The sequence below is a fragment of the Anabrus simplex genome, chromosome 2 (genome assembly GCF_040414725.1).
Source record: "Anabrus simplex isolate iqAnaSimp1 chromosome 2, ASM4041472v1, whole genome shotgun sequence".
Lineage (NCBI taxonomy): Eukaryota > Metazoa > Arthropoda > Insecta > Orthoptera > Tettigoniidae > Anabrus > Anabrus simplex.
In genome coordinates, this window is record NC_090266.1 from 247337160 (window position 1) to 247360384 (window position 23225).

At 39.5% G+C, this 23225-nt stretch overlaps 1 protein-coding gene across 1 annotated transcript in view; it reads left to right on the plus strand.

The window, feature by feature from the left end:
• kn (EBF transcription factor knot) overlaps positions 1-23225 on the plus strand; it is an 891516-nt gene that overhangs the window by 112969 nt on the left and 755322 nt on the right. The window contains exon 3 of the mRNA XM_067139000.2: positions 15450-15513. Within this exon, the coding sequence (XP_066995101.1) occupies positions 15450-15513 (64 nt within the window). The remainder of the gene's footprint in view (positions 1-15449; positions 15514-23225) is intronic.

A 23225-nucleotide genomic window follows, 5' to 3' on the forward strand; every position in this document is an offset into this window, starting at 1 on the left:
CCTTGAGGCGGTAGAGGTGGGATCCCTCGCTAAGTCCGAGGGAAAACCCGAACCTGGAGGGTAAACAGATGATGATGATGATGATGATGATGATGATTTATCAGATGATGTTTTAAAGCTATTATTTACCATCAGCTACTTCACAAAAACGAGCATTAGGGATGTACACTGCAGCCAGTTGCAGAACCTAAAGGAAAGGATTCAACGGATATCCTTGGTTCTGCGAAAGTTAGAGATTCTCATTTCTACCTTGGAGCAATGTAACTGGGTTATATGCTGTCAATGACGCAAAAAAAAAAAAAAAGACAAATACTCTTGAATGGTCTTTAAACATATCGTAGTTGTGCCTCGAAATACCGCTAACTATGTAACAATGTTGTCGGAAAAGTACTGACCCGCATCAACTGGACCAAAAATTCGTTATGCATTTCAATCAATGCTGAATCTTAGATGACAGAACTTTTAAGGTCAGATTTCTAAGCTGAAATGTAACAGATAGTGGTTTTATTAGGTGCAACACGATATGACGATATTCTCCTGTTCTTCCATATTACTGTTCCTCCACAATATACTAAATAATTCGGTGATTACAGAAGTACAGAGGCCTGCATTCATTCTCTGAAATGTTCATAAGGCCGAGAATTGGGATTATATGTCCGACTCCATGGCTAAATGGTTATCGTGCTGGGCTATGGTCACATGGGTCCTGGGTTCGATTCCCGGCAAGGTCGGGAATTTTAATCATAATTGGTTAAATCTGCTGACACTGGGGCTGGATGTATTTGTCGTCTTCATCATCATTTTATCCTCATCTCGACCCGCAGGTCATCTACGGGAGTTAAATCAAAAGACCTGCATCTGGCGAGCCGAACATGTCCTCGGACACTCCTGGCATTAAAACCATACGCCATTTCTTTTAATTTCATTTTTTGGATGATTTATTTATAATTTCAAAACTTCTACTCACTGTCTCGTTAGAGGTGATGTACACTTTCATTAGTCATCAACCTTGTGTACTTGATGCAATTTTATTTATCTCTCTGATAACTTTCATTTTCGTGTCATTTGTAGCAATATTTCAAGATTACTTTAATTTGCATCATAATTTCTGTATCTGCTCAAACCTGAGATAGCGACTTAGAACGTAAGACACATACCCATTATTTCGCTGCCGAGGATACAAATGAGTTGAATTTATTGATAATCTTTATGCCACTGAACCTGAAAATTCTTCTCTATAGGCCTAACTTTTACGAATGTCTAGATATAGATATATGTTATTTCTATTCTTTATTTAAATTTAAGTTTCACCTTAAATAGGTGTAGAGACTTTTACTTATACTCTTACCAACTCAGGTTAGGACGAACGCTGTTCATTTGGTTAGAAACTAAAATATTTTTGCGGTTACTGTTGAGATACAAGAAATATGCTCAGAGTTATTTAACGATTTAAACGCTGAATGGAAACGCTAGTGGCTTTACGTCGCACCGATACAGATAGGTCATATGGCGAAGATGGGGTAGGAAAGGCCTAGGAGTTGGAAGGAAGCGACCGTGGCCTTAATTAAGGTACAGCCCCAGCATTTGCCTTGTGTGAAAATGGAAAACCACGGAAAACCATATTCAGAGCTGCCGACAGTGGGATTCGAACCAACTATCTCCCGAATATTCAAAGATTTATGGGGATATAATAAAGGCAATTGGTTGGGATATAGTACTGTAACAAGTACTTATCTGATTACTGTTTGCATGAAAGAGCTATACCAAACAAATGGAGAGCTGCTATAGTAGCCTCTGCGTATAAAGGAAAGGGTGATAACGACGAAAATTACAGGCTAGTCAGTTTGAAAGGTGTTGCAAGTAATCTTTCGGGAAGCATTATTGTGATTATAATTTGTTAGATATGTTTGCGATATTAATAACTGGTTCCATAGAAGGCAGTTCGTGTTTGGAAAGGTTATTCAACTGAAGCTCAACTTGTAGGATTCGAGCAAGGGTTAGCAGATATCTTAGATTCAGGATGACAAATGGACTGTATCGCAATTTACCTATCTAAGGCATTTGATGGGTATATCATGGGATACTATTGCCAAAAATGAGTACAATTGTACTGGACAAAAGAATGACTAGATGGGTGGCTATATTTCTAGAAAAGAGAACTAAGTCGTTCAAATTGTGCATCCATATCAAAATACACAAAGTCTTAGAGCAAAAGTCGCACAAACAATGCTGACCGATATAAGGTGGTTAGGTGTTCATTTTCTAACCGTGAAATGTGCTCGATCGAAACCTGGCGCGTGTCTGAGTTCTGAGGTAGTAAATTTACATGCACGTCAAATTATGACATTATGGGATATTTAAAAAATTGAAGTGACATTGGAAACAAAATAAAAGAAAAATCGAAGAAAAATGGGAATGCTTCACTCCAGATATACGTATGGAATTGTTACAAGCACGTCCATTTTTAATTTTATTCATAATTCACAGTGATGTAGGTGATGTACACAATTTGTTAGTAACATTGTATTTGCTACAATATTGTTGATCTATATTTAACATTTAAATCACCCATAAATGTTCCTCTTCAAAAGGAAATTCTGAAGTACCAGAAGCAAATATAACTGGCCTCTGCTAACACTGGATGGTGAGGTCATGAGAGGATAATGGTCTAAGATACAGTTACGTAACTGCTTTATTGGTTTACTAGCCAGGACGGCTCTGGACTACCGAATGGAACAGTTCCAACTGGCCGGGTATGGTTGCTGCTTTCTCTATATGCAAATATTTTTGGGACTAGCCAGTGTAGTGCTGGCTGGCTCTCTCAGTTTGCATAAAGAGAGGGGGTAATTGTGTTCGTGGCGATGCAGAAGATTAGGGCACGAGTCGGGAAGAGCATTTATCATCAAACCAGAGAAGCGCGGTGGCTGGGAGGGGCAGAGATACTGGCTTGCTTCAGCCTGCAGTCGGCCTTAATTACCTAACAAGCAGACGTATTAGGAACTGAAAGAGTTTTCTGATTGACAATGATATTAACTTTAAGAACTATACACCATTTCTAATTGATGAGATAAGTGAGAAATTATTTGAAGGAACACCAAATAAAGGAAACGGAACATTTGAAAAGAATTTAGTCCGTTCTGAAACAGTACTGCCTACCTCGCAATTTGGCCCTTTTTTCAGAAGTGATAGTTTTTGTTATATTTGATTTATCGTCTTCAGAAGGAAAAACAACTGAAATGAAAGACTCCACTAACTTCCTATCTGAAGCCATCATCATCTAAATCAGGCATCGTCATCTGGCCTGTAGTTTAGTTTTGTGCACCGCGTCGACAGCTGAGCAGCGGTGTTTGAGCGTGCGGACGGAGACAGCTCACTCACTACAGTGCGTGTTGGTGTGTTGGTTGACGGAGCAATAAGTAAAACAAAGAATCAAATTACTGTATGTTACTGGGAAAACAATTCTAATGACAAGTTCTAACTAATGGCGTTCAATCATTTTAATTAGTTTAGTCATTTTTGTTTTTAACGCAATGATTTAGTTTGCTACTTTTGAAAGAAAGTAAGAGAAAATGAACCTTAAATACATTATACTGTAGGAGTGTGTAAATACATCATGCAAACATATCGTCGTTGCCGGGACGAAACCTCCTAATGTGATAATATTTAGGAGATATACTTACCCGCAGCACATACATTATAAAGAGCTAGAATGCCTTGGCTATATTCACACAATGTTGCACCTTAAATGACAGAACCTTACCGGCCAAAGTTCTAAGCTAAAATATTTCACACAGGAGGTTTTGTCCCGGCAGCGACGATATATTCCTGCAGTAATGTACGTTAAGGTTCATTTTCCTTTACACGTAAGCATAGGAAAAAGATCACAAGGAAAATTCTTCTGATGTACTGTATATCCGTATGTGGCTGGAAGGCGTGACCAGTCTTAAGGAAAATGCCGGAAAGGAAGATCATTGTCAGATACGCGGTATTGTTTCTCAAGCTACGATAATATTGTTAATTTCTCTGGTTTGGGGACTGGGTGCTTATGTTCGTCTCAATACACTTCTCTTCATACATAAAGAATACACTTCACTACTAACTATCACAAAAATATGCAATAGGGAATACGTACATCGTTCCACATACGGGTGGAGCCTGGAAGGGCGGTCGGTTGTAAAAGTCGTCCACCGGGCGAGTTGGCCGTGCGGTTAGATGCGCGCGGCTGTCAGCTTGCATCCGGGAGATAGTGGGTTCGAATTCCACTGTCGGCATCTCTGAAGATGGTTTTCCGTGGGGGGCGATGACCTTCGATGTTAGGCCCCTTAAAACAACAAGCAAGCAGGTTTTCTGTGGTTTCCCATTTTCACACCAGGCTGTACCTTAATTAAGGCCACGGCCGCTTGCTTCCAACTCCTAGGCCATAAGACGTATCTGTGACGGTGCGAAGTAAAACCACTCGCAAAATGAAATGTCGTCTAAATTAAAATCAAGTCGATTCGCACCCGGTGTCTCCGGAGGCCACACGTCATATTATTAATGTTATTGTTAAATAATTACATCCTGCCTACTGATTCACAAACTATCATATAGTTTCCTGGTGTGGTGAATTGTATCCTTCATTATCATTACAGTCCAGCTTCTTGGTTGAATGGTCAGCGTACCGGCCATTTCAGAGGGATCCGGGTTCTATTTCCGACCGAACCGGGGATTGTAACTGCGTATGGTTAATTCCTCTGGCCCGGGGACTGGAAATTTGAGGCGTATAGTTTCAAACATGGCCAAGTCCGTTGAGCTGTTTTTTCAGGAGAAGCAAAAAACTCGTTTAGGATATTAATTCATTTATATTCAGACACCTTATTATTTATGTTGCTTAACAGAGGCTTCTAATTCATTACCATACCATTTTTACAGTCTAAATATATTACATGAATTGAAAAATATATTTAAAATTTGGACTTGACCATGTTTGAAACCAACTATGGGACTTGGCCAATTTTGAAACTTATCTAAGAGGACTTGGCCATCTTTGAAACTTAGATTAGAAAATTTGGCCTAATATGTATTATCTCTGCTTCGTCGTCTTTTGGGTATGCTTATGCGACAGTACCTTAGAATAAAAGCATATTATTTAGCTTTAACGGTGTGTGCATAGTATGCACTATGAAAGTCTTTTATATCTTTCATTTTCAGTAGCCTACACTTTTTTGTTCCTCTGTGATTGCAGGTTGGGTACTGTGGTAAAGACGTCGCAGAATACGTAAGGAAAAAAAGAAATCTAGATTAGGCCTATTTTCCGACTGTGTTCGTCTTGACTTTATTTGGAACAAGTATGATTAAAAAATGATATAAGATTTAGTGAAAAATCTTTAAAGATTATTGTTTTAAACATTATATTTGTGTAAAATTACCCAGCATTGTAACCATTGTAGAGGCTAATCAACATTTAAATAGTGTATATTTTGCAAATATGTGGATTCATATAGTTACATCAATGTATGTTCTTCATATTATACCTATTCAATACCATCGTGCCTTCATAATACATCACCGAGCCTTGATTGAATTACCACTAACAACACGTTGTTGATTGTACTCATCTCAGCTGTATTTCCCTCGTGCGCTTCCAGGTGGAAGGATCACGTTGCCGCTTTCTGGAATGTCATTTATTTATTTCCTTCATTTTATTGCACTCCAAATATGAATACTGTTAAAAACGACCAATTAATTATATATATTATTTATCAAATCTTTATAAAAATACACGCAAAACCACCACATGTGACTTGAACAAACTTCAGTCAACCATTTTACCGAAGACACCACGTGACTGGATAGCGCAGGGTTATTGGCTCGTGCCGATTAACAGGGACTTGGCCGACTTTGACATGAAACCTCATTTTTTGCTGTAATTTTAAACGTGATCTGCCCGGATTTGAAACCCACTTCCGTTCTCGTAGTATTCATCTTGTTAGGAGGAATCCAGAGAAGTCAAAATATCAGAACGTGCAAAAGATGGACTTGGTCGAGTTTCAAACTATGCGCCTCATTTGTGTTCGTGCCAATACGCATTTCTTCATGTACACAACTGCATATTACCATTTGAACCATAGGGCCTATACCAGCCCTCCTGCCATTCTTAAAACTCTGGCAGAATAGATGGTAGCTACTAGACGGACACTTTAGTTCATGGAACATTGTTTTAGTGATACTTTTTTCTTACAATTTGCTTTACGTCGCACCGACACAGATAGGCCTTCTGGCGATGATGGGATAGGAAAGGCCTAGGGGTGGGAAGAAAGCGGCCGTGGCTTTAATTAAGGTATACAGCCCCAGCATTGGCCTGGTGTAAAATGGGAAACAACGGAAAACCATCTTCAGGGCGGCCGACAGAGGGGTTCGAACCCCTATCTCCTGGATGCAAGCTCACAGCTACTCGCCCCTAACCGTACGGCCAGTCACCCGGTTTTCCTTTTTTAGTGTTTCTGATTCCTATGATTATTTTTAACCGATAATTCGTTCCATGAAGCCTCCGTGGCTCAGGTGGCAGCACACCGGCCTTTCACCGCTGGATTCCGTGGTTCCAATCCCCGTCATTCCATGTGAGATTTGTGCTGGACAAAGCGGAGGCAGGACATGTTTTTCTCCTGGTACTCCGGTTTTTCGAGCCATCTTTCATTCCAGCAAGACTCTCCAGTATCATTTCATTCCATCTGTCATTCATTAATCACTGCCCCAGAGAAGTGCGACTGGTTTCTCATTTACTATAAATTTTGTATTCCGAATTTTGTTTCTGAATTCTTTTCTGTCTCCTATCATTTGCCTGTTGATCCCCACCTGCCTTAAGTCTTCCTCTATTTCATCATACCAATTTGTTTTCTTCCTTGAACTGTTTACTACATCGAAGATTTTCTTTGTAAGTCTGTTGCTGTCCATTCTCTGTATGTGCCCATAAAAGGTTAGTCTGCGTTTCTGATCATGTCTGTGATTATTATTATTATTATTATTATTATTATTATTATTATTATTATTATTATTATTGAACGGCTCCTTGGCTGAACGTCCAGTGTCGAAGCCGTCAGTTCAGATGGCCCTAGGTTCGATTCCCGGCCGCGTAGGGGATTTTAATCACAAAGTATTAATTGCTCTAACTAGGGGACTGGGTGTTTTTGTTTGTCCCAAAAGTATCCTCTTCATATACACACAACACACTGCACTACCCACTACGGCAGAAACACGGAATAGTGAATATGTCACTAAACATATGGTTGGCGTCATGAAGGGCATCCGGACTCAGAACAGGACCAAATCCTCTTGTGCTCCGTGACTTCATCGGGGCGTGCGAAAAGTGGATGTTATTATTATTATTATTATTATTATTATTATTATTATTATTATTATTATTATTATTATTATTATTATTATTATTATTATTATTATTACCGGGGACATGATTAACGTAGTGGCTTAGCTGATGGCCTTCCAGCATAACGGGTGATGCTCGATTCCGATCCCGGGTTGGAATATTCATCTGTAAATTCGTGTGATGTCAGGAAGGGCAACGGCCTTAAACCCTCGGCCAAAACCCAAATCGAGCCAGGTAGCTCCAAAGACCTCATAAATACGTGGATTAATCTGAATAAAGTTCGTTATTATTATTATTATTATTATTATTATTATTATTATTATTATTATTATTATTATTATTATTATTATTATCATTATCATCATTATTATCATTAATTTATTTTATTAGACCTATCATTATTCGTAATTCTTTAAGGTTCCTACCGGCGTACGTGAAATTTTTCGTTTGAATTCGTATGAAATAATTTTTTGGTTACTCAATTTGTGCGATAAAAATGTGTAGATGTTTTGACACAGTGGCAAATGCAAACTTACTTATCTAGTATACTGTATTAGCTTTGAGGTGCAGTTACTATACCGTGAATCCCGCTTATACAGTGGCGGAGGATTGCGCATTATTCTCTACAGGTAGTAATGATGTTTCAACAGACAGTGACTGTATGTAGATGCAAAACCTGTCGTCAGTTGATGTATTGACTCGCACTGCGTAGACAGAGGCTGGCTTAGGGCTAACACTGTCGGCTCATGGGGCTTCCGAGTGATGCTGTGTGGGTCACAGTTCGAATCCTGACGTGGGGACACAGACATAATAGTGCATACGATACATGCGTGTTGTCAACAAACCATTACCGCTCGTCCGTCATGGCACTGTTCACATTGCTTTAGATTATCGTCTACTACAGAATACAATCATTTCGAGTAATGTATAGACGATCTTCGGAGTTCAGATGGAACATGCAGGACCCGAATGTTGCCTTGTTGAATTGTCATATTAGTAAATACGAGTATATAATTGTCTTTCGCTGCTTGTTGACCAGAATTCTTGGTCTTGTAAACAGAATCGTGAAAAAATGATTGAATTTTTCAACAGAGGAAATTAACCATCAGAAATAAAGTCAAAAAAGAAGTCAAACTTAAAAGGAGTATATTGATGTAAAAACAGAATTCCCCGTAATTTATGAATTTCCATTTTCATATCCCACAAAATTATATAGGAAACACACACAGACTTGCAATGCGATGCAACATGCACGAACGTACTGTGCTTACTTTCAAAGAAAATAACGACAGGGCGAAGAAACAACGATTCTCGGCCCTCTCTATTAAAACAAGGCTCTCAGTGTGTTCGAAATAGAAAATAAATAAAAATTATATAACTGGCTGATTAGCTTAGGCGGTAGAACGCTAGCCTTCTGAGTTCAAGTTCGCGGGTTGTATCCTAGCTCAGTCCAGTGGTAATTGAAAGTCCTCAAATACGTCAAACTTGTGTCAGTAGATTTGTTGGCATGTAAAATAAATTCCGTGCGACAAAATTCCGGCACCTCGGCGTTGAAAAGTAGTTTGTGGGACGTAAATCCAATAACATTATTATAATTACTTGAAACTTAAACAGCTCTGTATGAATTTTTCGCATTTAAATACCATAAAATGCTACCAATCTCACCTCGAATCGAACCCGTTATCTTGGGAACAGAATGATGAATCATGTAAGGGACTAATGAATGACATTCAGATTATCAACTCCCTGTACTCAGTGGGTGTGAGGAGTTTTTACCTAATAACATGTTACTATTTACTTCCAATCTGTGTTACACCGAGACAAAGAGGTCTTGTGGCGAGGATGGGATATAACATAACTAAGAGTGGGAAGGAAGTGACCGTGGCCTTAATTAAGGCACAGTCCCAGCATTTTTCTTGTGTGAAAGTGGGAAACATCGGAAAAGGCTTCCGACAGTGGGGTTCGAACCCACTATCTCCGAAATCCAGGCCGCAAATCCAACTCCTTCAGTGATATTGTATCTGTGCTGGTGTGTGCACTCATGACGGGGGCTAGGAATGAGAATGAATCGGTCATGTCATATGTGTTAGGAACTGTCACGGTATTCACCTGGATGAAATGTCTGCAACAACCGAAAACCTTTTCTTGTATGGTCTAAAGGAGAATTTTAACCCACTTTTCTATTCAGTTATGTTACCTATGACTTAGTGAATCGCATTCCACTCCCTCAAACCAATCTTCAATTGATGGCGGAGCCAAGAATTGAACATAGCCCAGTCAGGCAGTTACCATTTTAAACCCCAGGCCACGGTAGCGAACAGTGTGTGTGGAGAAATACGCGATGACTGGTACTCGATGGCATTTGCAGATATCACACAATGTCGAGTCATCAAAAATTGCTGCAGGAAGAAATGATCATTCTAAAATGTAGGAGTACACGACCTTTAATGCATACCTAATATTCATTATCAATCGCATTATATTGAAGTTTACGGGGGATGAACAATTGGTTTCTTGTAAAATCCTTTTTCTCTGATCTAGGTGTTATCAAATTAACTCCCTTATCAATTATTCCAGGTTCGATGTCAGATTTTTGTCAAGAAGAATTTAAATCAATGTATGAGGGCTTGGAACGGGATACACTCGGCCTCATCAGAAAAGTAGTAGTGAATTTATTTTTCTACTATCGAAGAATGGTATGGGACGTGTTTACCGTTTTAACGTAATGTAAAAGTTTATTTATTTATTTATTTATTTATTTATTTATTTATTTATTTATTTATTTATTTATTTATTTATTTATTTATTTATTTATTTTGCTATAAGTTTAACGTCGCACAAATACACACAGGCTTTCAGCTACTATGGCATAGGACAGGTTATCTGAGAAGGTAATTGCCTGGTGTGAAAATTGGAAACCACAGAATCCTTATTTTGGGCTGCCGATGGTAGGATTTGAATGCTGGTTTAGAACAACATGACACGTACCACTCAACCAAATCATTCGGTCATTTTAACGACTGGCCATGGCCGCTTCCTGCCCAATCCTTACCGAGATCTCATACATCTGTGTTAAGGGCTGGAATGACAAGACGATTGTTGCCCACCCAAATAGCCACGTGTCGTGTATCTTCATCTACAGAAAATACACCACACTACCAACCATCACAAAAACACGAGCTAGTGACTACTAGGTATATCCTTCCACGTAAGATTGAAGTCAGGCAGGGCACTCGGCCGTGCAACACAGCCAATTACACACACAGTGCCGACCGCAATAAGATAGGGAAAAGACCAGGAATAATAATAATAATAATAATAATAATAATAATAATAATAATAATAATAATAATAATAATAATAATAATAATAATAATAATAATAATAATAATAATGGTTTTACGTCCGAATAACTACTTTTATTTCTGCTTGGAGACGCCGAGGTGCCATAATTTACGGCCGAAGGAGTTCTTTTACGCGTCAGTAAATCTACCGACAGCAGGTTGACGTATTTGAGCACCTTCAAATACCATCGGACTGAGCCAGGATCGAATCTGCGAAGTTGGGCTCAGAAGGCCAGCGCCTCAACCATCTGAGCTACTCAGCCCGTCAAGAAGGAGAAGAAAAATGAGAAGAAGATGATGATGATGTTAAGAGTATGTCCTGGTTAACGTGAAAACTTCCTCACCCATATTGTTTGACTGTTCAGAAGGTCCTCTAACTCTCACATCAGTCAGTCAGTTGAATTGATTTCACGGGGCTAGTAAACGTTGTGAACCCCGTGAAATCTTCCCACGAGCCGCGAATTTAACCCTGTAAGAGACAGATCCACTACCCCTATTCCACAGAGAAAAATACCGGGCGAGTTGGCCGTGCGGTTAGGGGCGCGCAGTTGTGAGGTCGCATCCGGGAGATAGTGGGTACGAATCCCACTGTCGACAACCCTGTAGATGATTTCCGTGGTTTCCCATTTTCTCACCAGGCAAATGCTGGGGCTGTACCTTAATTAAGGCCACGGCCGCTTCCTTCCCATTCCTAGGCCTTTCCTGTCCCATCGTCGCCATAAGACCTATCTGTGACGGTGCGACGTAAAGCAAATAGCAAAAAAAAAAAAAAGCTCCCAAAAATGAACCAACAATAAAAGTTTTCTATACATCGCAAGTTGCCTATTTCATGAATTTGCGAAATTGCCCTCTGGTGCTAATCAAGCCCTTTTAGTGTTCTTGTGCTCCCTAGACGTCCTGAGTGTTGCGATACGTCATATCATACTCACGTGAGCTTCGTGTCGCGTCATAAATGAGGCCAGTAGGAAGTAATTGACTGAGTCTAATTAAGGTAATGTTTAAAACTCATACTAGTTTGAAAGAATAATAATATGATGACCTTAATACGTACATTCAACGTTGGCTGATTGTTGTAACTTATTTATGTTTGCTTCTTTACCGGCTGACGAGAATTCAGGGTCAGAATTTAATGTTCATATTTAAATAATGAGATGGCCGAGGTTGTGGGAAAGGACAATGTTGCCTACCAATCATTGCCATACATTTATCTTCCGTGTCCATCTTCTTAACAATCCCTCATCCATATGTACCATTGTCCAGGCCTCAGATACACATGTACCCACAGGTTTAAAAATTGTCTTCTCAAACCCTTCAGTTGATATTTCTTTTCTTAGCTTATACGTCTAAGCGCACTTACTACACTTTACAACAACAGTACAATGCCAAACCTTAAACCAATGAAATCTGTATGTCTTTGTGTGAGCTGAATTCGAAATGTATTCCGTTTACCCGTATCACGTAAGATTTTTTTCAGTAATGCAATCCCAATTTCTGTTAATCCTTCGCAGGGTGCTGCACGGCTAAAGCAAACTTAAGATAATAAAGTAAAAACAAGAGAAGAGAAGAGAAGAGAAGAGAAGAGAAGAGAAGAGAAGAGAAGAGAAGAGAAGAGAAGAGAAGAGAAGATAATTGATGTTGAAATCCTTTTTAGCGAAAACAGCTGATGACAATTTTGTTAAATTTTGCATAACAATGGCGTTGGTGATTTAGAAGATCCATTACGATTAAGTTTTTGAATTGTCAACTTGTTCAGAAGTAATGATTAAATGCCTGGCGTGGCGCAAAGAAATGTTAAAATAACTTTATATGATGAGCTGAACATGGATGACATCTGCTTTTTATAGAATTGTAATTAACTCCTGTATGTCAAGTATTTTTCTCAGTTAATCCTGATAATAATTACGGAGACAATAACATCATAAAAAGGAAAGTTTCGGATTACCATCACATTTTCTTCAGGCCTTGGATTGGCAAATTTTTTATAAATCGTTCAAAATTACGTTGGAACGTTTTAAATCAGCTGTGATAAAGCTCTGGCCATTTTTACGTTCTTCTGTAGTGTTTTTCGTATTGATTTTGGTGTTTAAAATATTTTTGGTGTTTTTCAGCCAAACAGAGAGCAAGTTCGTCATGGGATGTTTCATTCCAAGTTCTACGAATTTGGGAGAGCTTTCGAGCAGTATCTTAGGTGCCCATTTTCTTCATACCGCTTCATTATTCTGTCAAGCCGTTCGTCATACATTCCGTATTTCTCCTTTCTCTTTGAAATTTCACTGCTCAGTTCGTACTTTATAAAGGCACAGTTGGTCTTTTCTGCCTCTCTTTTCCAAGACATTACAACTTTTTTATTCTAGGGTTTGGTCTTGCTAAGAGGGTATCCAAACGGTTCTTCCAGCCTGGATAGAATTTGTTGACCTATAACGCCTACTTTGACAGTTAAATATTTCTACTGGAAAGGCTGGGTTCTCCATTCCATTCTCAACAAAGCAATCAAAAAGCAGACTAGGCTGACTCGGGCAGGGAATTCCAATCTTACCTTTGATATTAATCATCTGACTCATCTGACATCAAGTGGTAGAGATTGTCCCGGAGTAATTATTCGGGGATTACCGGAAAGCCTTTCGAAAGCAGTTAAGAGCCTAGGTGGTACGAGATGTCCACAAAAATCAAGTGACACTTAATATCTCTGGTACGAAATGACCGGACACCATCTTATCTTATCTTATCTTATCTTATCTTATCTTATCTTATCTTATCTTATCTTATCTTATCTTTCTTCTGACTGAGTGTTTCGAGCCAAACTACAAAAGGAAGCCTTCTAGAAAAACTTTATAAAATTGTAAGTTTTAAAATTACTTAAACGTTATGTGAATGTATTTCAAATTTCTTTTAGTTTTTCAAGCTTTTTGACATTGTATCAGTAATCAGCACATCCTTTTCAATAAAACAGGAAGGACTACTTTTGAACGCGGAGTGTAGGAAAATGTTGACTCTGGAAGTGAAACTATAAAAAAGGAAGTATACAGTTTTTAACTTTTTTAAGAAAACGGTATATGACAGGGGACTTTTGACTTCAAGTTTGAACTGAGGGAACGCGAATTAGTCAGAGTGACGTATTTTCATTTCATGGCATGAAAAATGTCAACAATTTTTTGTGCAGTGTTATTTTTCGTTTAACAAAAGATTTATTATTATATATGTTATTTAATACTCAGTTCAAAACGATTGGGATCACCGAGCGTGGTGTTAGTGCGATTACGGTCGCGTATCCCTGAGATGACATTCGTAAGATGATAGGTTCGAATCCCACCGTCGGCAGCTCTGAAGATGGGTTTGTGTGTTTTCCTAATTTCACACCAAACACATACTAGGGCTGTACCTTAATAAACGCCACCTACTCAATATTTGCACTTTCGCATCCTTGCGTCGCCGAAAACCTTCGACGTGTTCGTGTGACGTTAAGCTACTAGCAAAAAGTAAAATAAAAATGGTACCCTCCTGTATTGGACGACCGGTAAGAAAAAGTTACTTAGAATGTTCACAGGGCAAAACCGGAAAAATATGCCTTCTAAACCTTTAAACTAACAGTATGTGAGTGAGCGTCAAACACACAACATTACTGACCAATATAAAACTGGCAAGAAATCATTATCATTTGAAGAAATACAAAGTCTACAGCATTGTTTAGCTTTACAAAAGTAATGCCGGGCTGAGTGGATCAGACGGCTGAGGCGCTGGCCTTCTGACTCCAACTTGGCAGGTTCGATCCTGGCTCAGTCCGGTGGTATTTGAAGGTGCTCAAATACGTCAGCCTCGTGTCGGTAGATTTACTGGCACGTAAAAGAACTCCTACTGGACTGAATTCCGGCACCTCGGCCTCTCAGAAAACCTTAAAAAGTAGTTAGTGGTACGTAAAGGAAATAACTTTATTATTATTATTATTATTATTATTATTATTATTATTATTATTATTATTATTATTATTATTATTATTAGAAAAGTAATATTGAAATTGCTCTTGATATCTTGATTTTCACTGTGTTACTAATTATTTCGTCCGCCTCTGTGGTGTAGTGGTTAGCGTGATTAGCTGCCACCCCCGGAGGTCCGGGTTCGATTCCCGACTCTGCCACGAAATTTGAAAAGTGGTACGAGGGCTGGAACGGGGTCCACTCAGCCTCGGGAGGTCAACTGAGTAGAGGTGGGTTCGATTCCCACCTCAGCCATCCTGGAAGTGGTTTTCCGTGGTTTCCCACTTCTCCTCCAGGCGAATGCCGGGATGGTACCTAACTTAAGGCCACGGCCGTTTCCTTCCCTCTTCCTTGCCTATCCCTTCCAATCTTCCCATCCCTCCACAAGGCCCCTGTTCAGCATAGCAGGTGAGGCCGCCTGGGCGAGGTACTGGTCATTCTCCCCAGTTGCATCCCCCGACCAAGAATCTGAAGCTCCGTGACACTGCCCTTGCGGCGGTAGAGGTGGGATCCCTCGCTGAGTCCGAGGGAAAAGCCGAACCAGGAGGGTAAACAGATGATGATGATGATGATACTAATTATTTCATTTAGCAAAAATCCCGTTAAATATTTATATTTTCAATATTCTGTCTTTCTTGAAGTACGGGTTTTACCTCAATTATTGTACATTTAATACAATCGGAAAAGTCGAGCATGGATAAGATTTCGTTGCTTTCTATTGGTGTATGTATGTATTATTGTCGAGTTAAATAGGCTCATTTTTCGTTCCAGGAAACTGAAGGCCAAAAAACGAACAATGGTATCCAATATCGGCTCCAGCTGCTGTACGCAAATGGTAAGTCCTACAAAATATTTGTACCATAGAGGATTTTGGTGCATTCGTATAGACTAAAAAACTGCTTATTTGTCTTCGTTGCTTCTACGGTTTGATTTAGGAGTTGTGAAACTTTGATCCGAATCTCTTTATGTGCGTATGAACCATATATATCGAGATCTAAATTCACTCAGAGCAGTAAAGTAGAGGACCAAAATTTGCATTGCTTTTATTCAACGCGTATCGAAAGGGACGGAAAAGTGTGCGGGTTGGATCACTTCATCTCACCTGTCACCTAAGTGGTTTAAAAGGTTAAATGTTGCAGGATAATTACACGAAAAGGGTTTAAATAGATAGGCCTATCCAAGAATTTGCAAACCTGTGACCGGTTACGGCACTGTCCAAATTTCTTACCACACTTCCGTAAACACTCATGACCTATAATGTGCTCACAAAATAATGTCTTTGACTTAAATTGGCATTGCATGATATGAGAAAATTTCCAATGTGTTAGTGTACTTGGCAATAAATTGGGTTCAATTTCATGGATCCCAAATAAGTAGCTATGTGCTTTCGCCCAGAATAAATGGGGAAAGCATGCTGAAAAATCCAACACTTTATCGTAAGATAGTTATAATCAAACCTTTATATTTAGCGACAGAGATGCATTGAAAGGTTTGAGTGATAAAGGATGGAAGAGAGCAAAGAAAAGCAAGCGCATACGACGAGGATTGGTAACGAGATTTCTGCTTCTGGAGAGAACATAGCCCTGAGGTTCACACATCAAAAATTGTCACCAGATTAATTCCTGGGGTAAAAGACGGCCTAACATAGAAATAACCACTCTTATTATATATTAGTGTCAAGGTTACAAACAGTGGAAGCTCTTCAAGCTTTCACGGCCTGGGCGTAGATGGCCTTACCTCTTCATTTAACTATGTATGTCTATGCTATCACGTGTGTGATTTCCATCTCTGTATTCTTCATGAAAGGCGTAACTCTGTATATAGATATCAGGCGATCGCGAGCCGCCTGGTGTAAATTTTTCGACAGACTCTTGTTTTAAAAAATTATAAATTATGACGTTGTTTTGAGTAATGCCTGGAGATGCATCGTAATATACAATCCTATACTGTATATGCATTTTTTTCAAAGTTCGAGGTGGCATGGATCAAGGCATGCAATACACATCGTCGCTGCCGGGACATAACCTCCTATGTGAAATATTTTAGCTTAGAACTTTGGCCGGTAATGTTCTATCATCCAAGGTGCAATATTGTGTGAATACAGTCAAGGCATTCGCGCTCTTCATAAAGTATGTGCTGCGGGTCAGTATATCTCCAAAAATGTTATCACATAGGAGGTTTCGTCCCGGCAACGACGACATGTTCTTCTACAGATGATATTCGCTAAAGTCTACCACAGCCTGAGATTCAAATATTAAACCTCAGCTGCTCAGTTCACTGAAATAGGGTGACTTAGAATGCCCGGTGAAGGGTTGGTCATAGAGTTCCTCTAAGGAAGTAATCAATGCAAGTATGAGTTCCCTCCCTCTACAGACTGTCCTGTCTAGTTGGTTAGAGCTCAAGCAACGTGCTACGTGTGTGTTGCCGCACAAAGTGCCGCCCCAAATCCTCAGCCGTTGTGGTGTACATAGAAGGTCCAGAAACACTCTTGTGGGTTCAACTGAGAAAGCCGCAAAAACCGCGCGTGGAAGGGCTCTGTAGATTAAACCCGTGTTTCGCCCAAACCGGGTACACTCGTCATAACCAAGAACACGGCGACAATCTCAAAGACACGTGCTGCTGTAGTTTATTAGCGCCATAAATTATGATAATTAGATCTCTCCAGCTAATAACATCTGTGAAATCAAACATTAAGCTTCAGGAGATAGTGTAGTTCGATTAAGTGTCCAAAATATTCACACTGAGATTTTTTTCATTTTAAGCCCAATATCTTGGGCAAAACACCTGCAACTTGCCAACTATCAGTCACGATTGGGAACGCAAATCAGTGCTAATTTAAAACATTTATTAAATAGTCTAACAATAAACTTCAGTTTATCTCAAATATTTCTGGGGTCACAGCAGCCACCCAGGTTAATTTTGATTTTGGCTGCAGTTTTAAGGCCGGATGCTCTTCCTGATACCACGGAAATTTTCATATGAAAATTCCAACCCAGAATCGACCGGGATTTGAGCCCCGGTTATCCGGCTGGAAAGCCAGCAACTAAGCCACTGCGCTAGTCACGACGCATAAGTGTACACACATTACACAAAAATCAGTCAGCAAGCCTCTGTGAATATACTAAACGCCGCCAAAATCGTCTATTTATAGCTAACTGTGTGGCTTCGTTTAGTTCGACACCTCTTATCTTCAAATCATTAGAAAATGAGTCTAACCATCCTCGTCTTGGTCTCCCTCTACAACTCTTACCCTTCATGACCGAGTCCATTATTACCCTAGGTAATCTCTCTTCCTCCATTCACCTCACATGACCCACTCGAAGCCAGCATATACATACAGCTTCATCAATCGAGTTCATTCCTAAATTAGCATTTATCTCCTCATTCCGCGTACTCTCCCGCCATTGTTCCCACCTGTTTGTAAAAGCGGTCATTCTCGCTACTAACTTCTAACTTCTGGCTAAGATATCCCGAGTTCACACAGCTCTTATAACCTTAAAACAAAGTTTGTCTGAAGACGAACCGTAGTTTCGTCCGGGAGCTGACTTCCCTCTTACAAAATACTGTTGATCGCAATTGCGAACTCACTGCATTAGCTTTACTGCACCCTGATAAATTCTAACTTACAATACTACCATCCTGGGAGAATACACATCCGAAATACTTGAAATTACTGCACCTACCCATTCCAGCTTGACATTCCCAACCTGACATTCCGTTCCCTTAGGTTTCTTACGTACTGATATTACTTTAGTCCTGGAAAGACTAATTTTTATATGGTACTAATTGCACCTATATTCAAGTTCCGAGATATCATAGTGCTGACTTTCAGTAAACTCTGCCATTAACACCAAGTCGTCTATATAGGTCAAACTACTTATTATATTTCTACCTAAATGAATCTCTCCCTGCCACTTATAGCTTTCAGTAGATGATCCATGTAAACTATGAACAACAAAGGTGAACGATTACAGCCTTATCTCACCCATGTAAGTACATCGAAACAAGAATTCATTCTGTAATCAGTTCTCTCCGCAGATCTATTGTCAACACAAATGCCTTTGATTGCTTTTAATAATCTACCCTTAATCCCAGAGCCCCAGTACGGCTAAAATCTTTTCCCTATGTACTCTGTCAAATGCCTTCTCTAGATTTCCGAAACTTAAAGTTAATTGTCTATTCCTCTCGTAACAATATTCATTTACCGGGCGCAAACTGGAAATCTGATCCTGACAGCCCCTCTGTGGTCTGAATTCACACTGGTTTTCGTCCAACTTACTCTCAAACACTGATCGCATTCTTCCTTCCAAAATGCCAGTGAACACCTTCCTGGTATACGGATCAATGGAATACCTCGATAGAGTGGTGCAGCTCCTTTCTGGTACACCCGGATTGGAGGTAGCTTCATGTACCTTCTAAACTGCATACCAGCACTCCTGCCAATCTTAAACTCTGACATTACCTGCAATCGCTGTGAGCTCGCATCCGGGAGATAGCGGGTTCGAACCCCACGGTCGGCAGCCCTGAAGATGGTTTTCCGTGGTTTCCCATTTTCACACCAGGCAAATGCTGAGGCTGTACCTCAATTAAGGCCACGGCCGCTTCCTTCCCATTCCTAGGCCTCTCCTATCCCATCGTCGCCATAAGGTCTATTTGTGTCGGTGCGACGTAAAGCAACTAGCAAAAAAAAAAGCAAATAGCAAAAAAAAACTGCAATCGAGCCCAGATCTCTACGGATTGCAGCTAATAATGCTAACCTTTACGCCACGGAGACGGATGATCATACTTAGAAATATACACACAATCAATCAATCAATCAATCAATCAATCAATCAATCAATCAATCAATCAATCAATCAATCAATCAATGATCTCCATTTAGGGCAGTCGCCCAGGCGGCAGATTCTCTATCCGTTTTTTTACCTAGTCTTTTCCTAAATAGTTTCAATGAATTTGAAATTTTATAAAGATCTCCCTTGGTAAATTATTCCAATCCCTAACTCTCCATCCTATAAACAAATATTTGCCCCAATTCGTCCTCTTGAATTTCAATATTATCTTCATACTGTGATCTTTCCTACTTTTAAAAACACCACTCAAACTTATTGGTCTATAAATGTCACTCCAAGCCATCTCTCCATTGAGACCTCGGAACATACCACAAAAGACACGCAGCGCGTCTCCTATCTCCAAAGTCTTCCCAGCCGAAACTTTGCAACATTTTCGTAATGCTATTCTTTTGTCGAAAATTACACGGAAAAAATCGAGCTGCTTTTTTTATGCATTCCTTCCAGTTCTCGAATCAAGTAATCCTGGTGACGGTCCCATACACTGGAACCATACCATACCATACCATACCATACCATACCATACCCCCATAACCATGAAATTTAGATATCATTCCACACAGATTATGAGACAAAATTTCACACTCACTTTGTACGTTACGTGGGGCTAATGATCAAGATACAGTACCCCCAGCCGCCGCCTGTCATGAAGCAGTGACAACAATAGCGAGACATCCTCGTGGTAGTGCCTGCCGATGTAGGTGCAGCAAATTGAATCTAAACGCGTCAGGCTTTTTTTATGGATGGTCAATTAATTAGCCAGTTAAAAACCGTATAAGTTTATTAGTCCAGTATTCACAAATGTTTCTCCCCTTTAGGAATTCCTTGAATGAAACATTGACAATATATCATATCGTCGCTTCACCGGTAAAAGGTTGTAATCCACACAGCTCTTCCTATCGATTATTCTCCTTAAGACTGGTCACGCCTCCCAGCATCATATGGTTATGCAGTCCATCAGAACAAATTTTGTTGTGTTCATTTTCCTATGCCCATGTGTAAAGGAAAATTAACCTTACTGTACCGTATTATACGAATGTATGCTTGCATTACGTATTTACGCACTCCTATTGTATAATGCATGTTAGGTTCATTTTCGGTTACTGGTCGGCATAGGAAAACGAACACAACGGACATTGTTCTGATGGGCTGCATATCCATATGTGGCTGGGAGGCGTGACCAGTCTGAAGGAGAATAATCGATAGGAAGAGCTTTGTGGATTACAACCTTTTACCGGTGAAGCGACGATATTATTACTTTCTAACAATATCCTATAACTGACGTAAACTACATTCAAATATACGAAACACTTTAAAACTACAGTTAAATCATTTCATTTAATAAACAATAAGAGAAATGATCTACCGTTTGCAAAGTACATTATATTAAATAACAATAGCTATATATTGGAAAGTACAGTATGTACAGTAATCCCTGTTCATCAAACCTCGTGTATCAGGAATTAAATAAGGATGTACTGATCCCAGTCTGGCCAATGAGAACTAATTCAAGAAATTAATGCAGTGAGTATGAAAAACGAGAGGGTTCATTAACTACTTTCAGTCTATAAAACTTTGGGATCGTTTAAATCAATTAAACTTATAGAAATTTGAGAAATCTTATAGTTTCTTTGTTCCTTTTCCGCGCTAATAGCTACAGAAGAGCAAATATTACTCTGATGTATAGTTATTGAATTCTAATCTGTGTCACATTGTTGAATTTCAATTCTCATGAAGAGGAAGTAGATTAATATGAACACGAATTTCCAAAAGTAAATATTAGGTCCACATTCCCGTCGCAGGTCTCTACAGCAATTGCCGCATTCGTTTCATGCTTCGTTTCATCTGAGTTCTATGATGAAGTGCAAACATATTCCATACACTCGGTGACAGTTACCAGAAGAGACTCTATATCACAGTGGTCAATTGTGGCCTTGGGAAGAAATCTCCTCCTGGTCACTATGGTACAACATCCAATACATCCTCCCTCATACATTCAAAATTACCGCGTTAATGGATAATCCTGATAAATTTACTTTCGTGGCAACCATATGCCTACGTACAGTCTACGGATACCTTTGACTAACATCTTTATCTGCTTCACTACGAACGCATTCCCCGCCCCAATATGCGTTCAATTACCATAATGGGCTGCACTTGTGTTATATGTTGCAACCAAACTTATATAATCATTTATTTGGAGATAAGTGTCTCGAAACTTCCTCTGTATTTATAAGTACACTGTCAACTTGGATGGTGAATCCTCAAAAGCTATCGTACCTTCTTGAGTACTGTAGGACTTTTTCCGGATTTTTGACTGACCAGTTGATTAGATGATTGATCGACGGAGCGAAAATGTTTAGGCGTACTGCATGTCTGTGGTTTAAGTAAAATGGAAGAGAATTGCTTCATGATCATAATCCCCGGAATGTAACTTACATGAATGTGCAATGCAGATTTACACAAAAAAGAACCATTTGAGACCTTTACTAAGGGAATGAGAGAGTGTTTTGATAAAATTCACTGAATGTTTGAAGATCTTTCCTCCAAAGACGGTCTCGAGGTGTTGAAATAGCATGTCTGCTTATTAAACGAATGTTTTGGCTTCGATTCCAAGTTATTCATAGGATTTATCTTCCGGACTTCGGGTTCGAATGGACTTTACTCAACCTCATGACATTATAGGGGCTGCCTGGCCGAGGCCGTAAAGGCGTGTTCGGTTCACCCGGAAGGACGTGGGTTCGAATCCCCGTCAGGAAGTCGTAAAATTTAAGAAACGAGATTTCCACTTCCGGAGGTGCATATGGCCCTGAGGTTCACTCAGCCTACACCAAAAATGAGTACCATGTTAATTCCTGGGGGCAAAGGCGGCCTGGTGTAGAGCTAACCACTCTACCCCATCAAGTGCCGAGGTTAACAATGGTGGAAGGCTTTACCTTCCACTCCTCCAAGGGCCTTCATGGCCTGTACGGAGGTGACTTTGCATGACATTATTGGTAGCGGACCCAATCAAGAAAGCGAAGTAATGCAACTAAGTACGACTTCACGCTGACCACGTGGAGCTCCAAAGTCTACTGGACAACTCCCTGGGCAGCAGTTGTCAAATATGTGCACCGCAGAGATTAATTTCAAAATCAATTTAATTCATTTTTAACGATTTGAAGCTGAAAAAGTGTATACATTCTAAATTCTAAAGTCTACTGGACAACTCCCTGGGCAGCAGTTGTCAAATATGTGCACCGCAGAGATTAATTTCAAAATCAATTTAATTCATTTTTATCGATTTGAAGCTGAACATGTGTATACATTCTAAACTTCTGCCCGAATTAATATACTGCCCTGTTAAACGTATATAATGAAACCAAAATTACTTACAGTATGATTTAAGTCTTTTTTCTCTGGCGTATCTTAATTCCACTTCAATAATAGGACGTCTTGCCGTTGTTAAGGCTGTTGAATCAAACAAATGAATATCCATTTTGATAAAGATTCTGAGATTCATTAAACTGGAATAATATATTTAATATTTTTACGCGTCCAGAAGATACAACATTTTAAAAATGTAGTAATTTGTTCGTTTTACACGTTGTCTGTTTGATCAAGGAACGCCAATTTCTAAGCATTTTGGTATTTTTAAGGTGATCAACTCTCTAGGACGTCACCGACTTTACACTTCTGAACTCCTTTTTATAACAAAAGC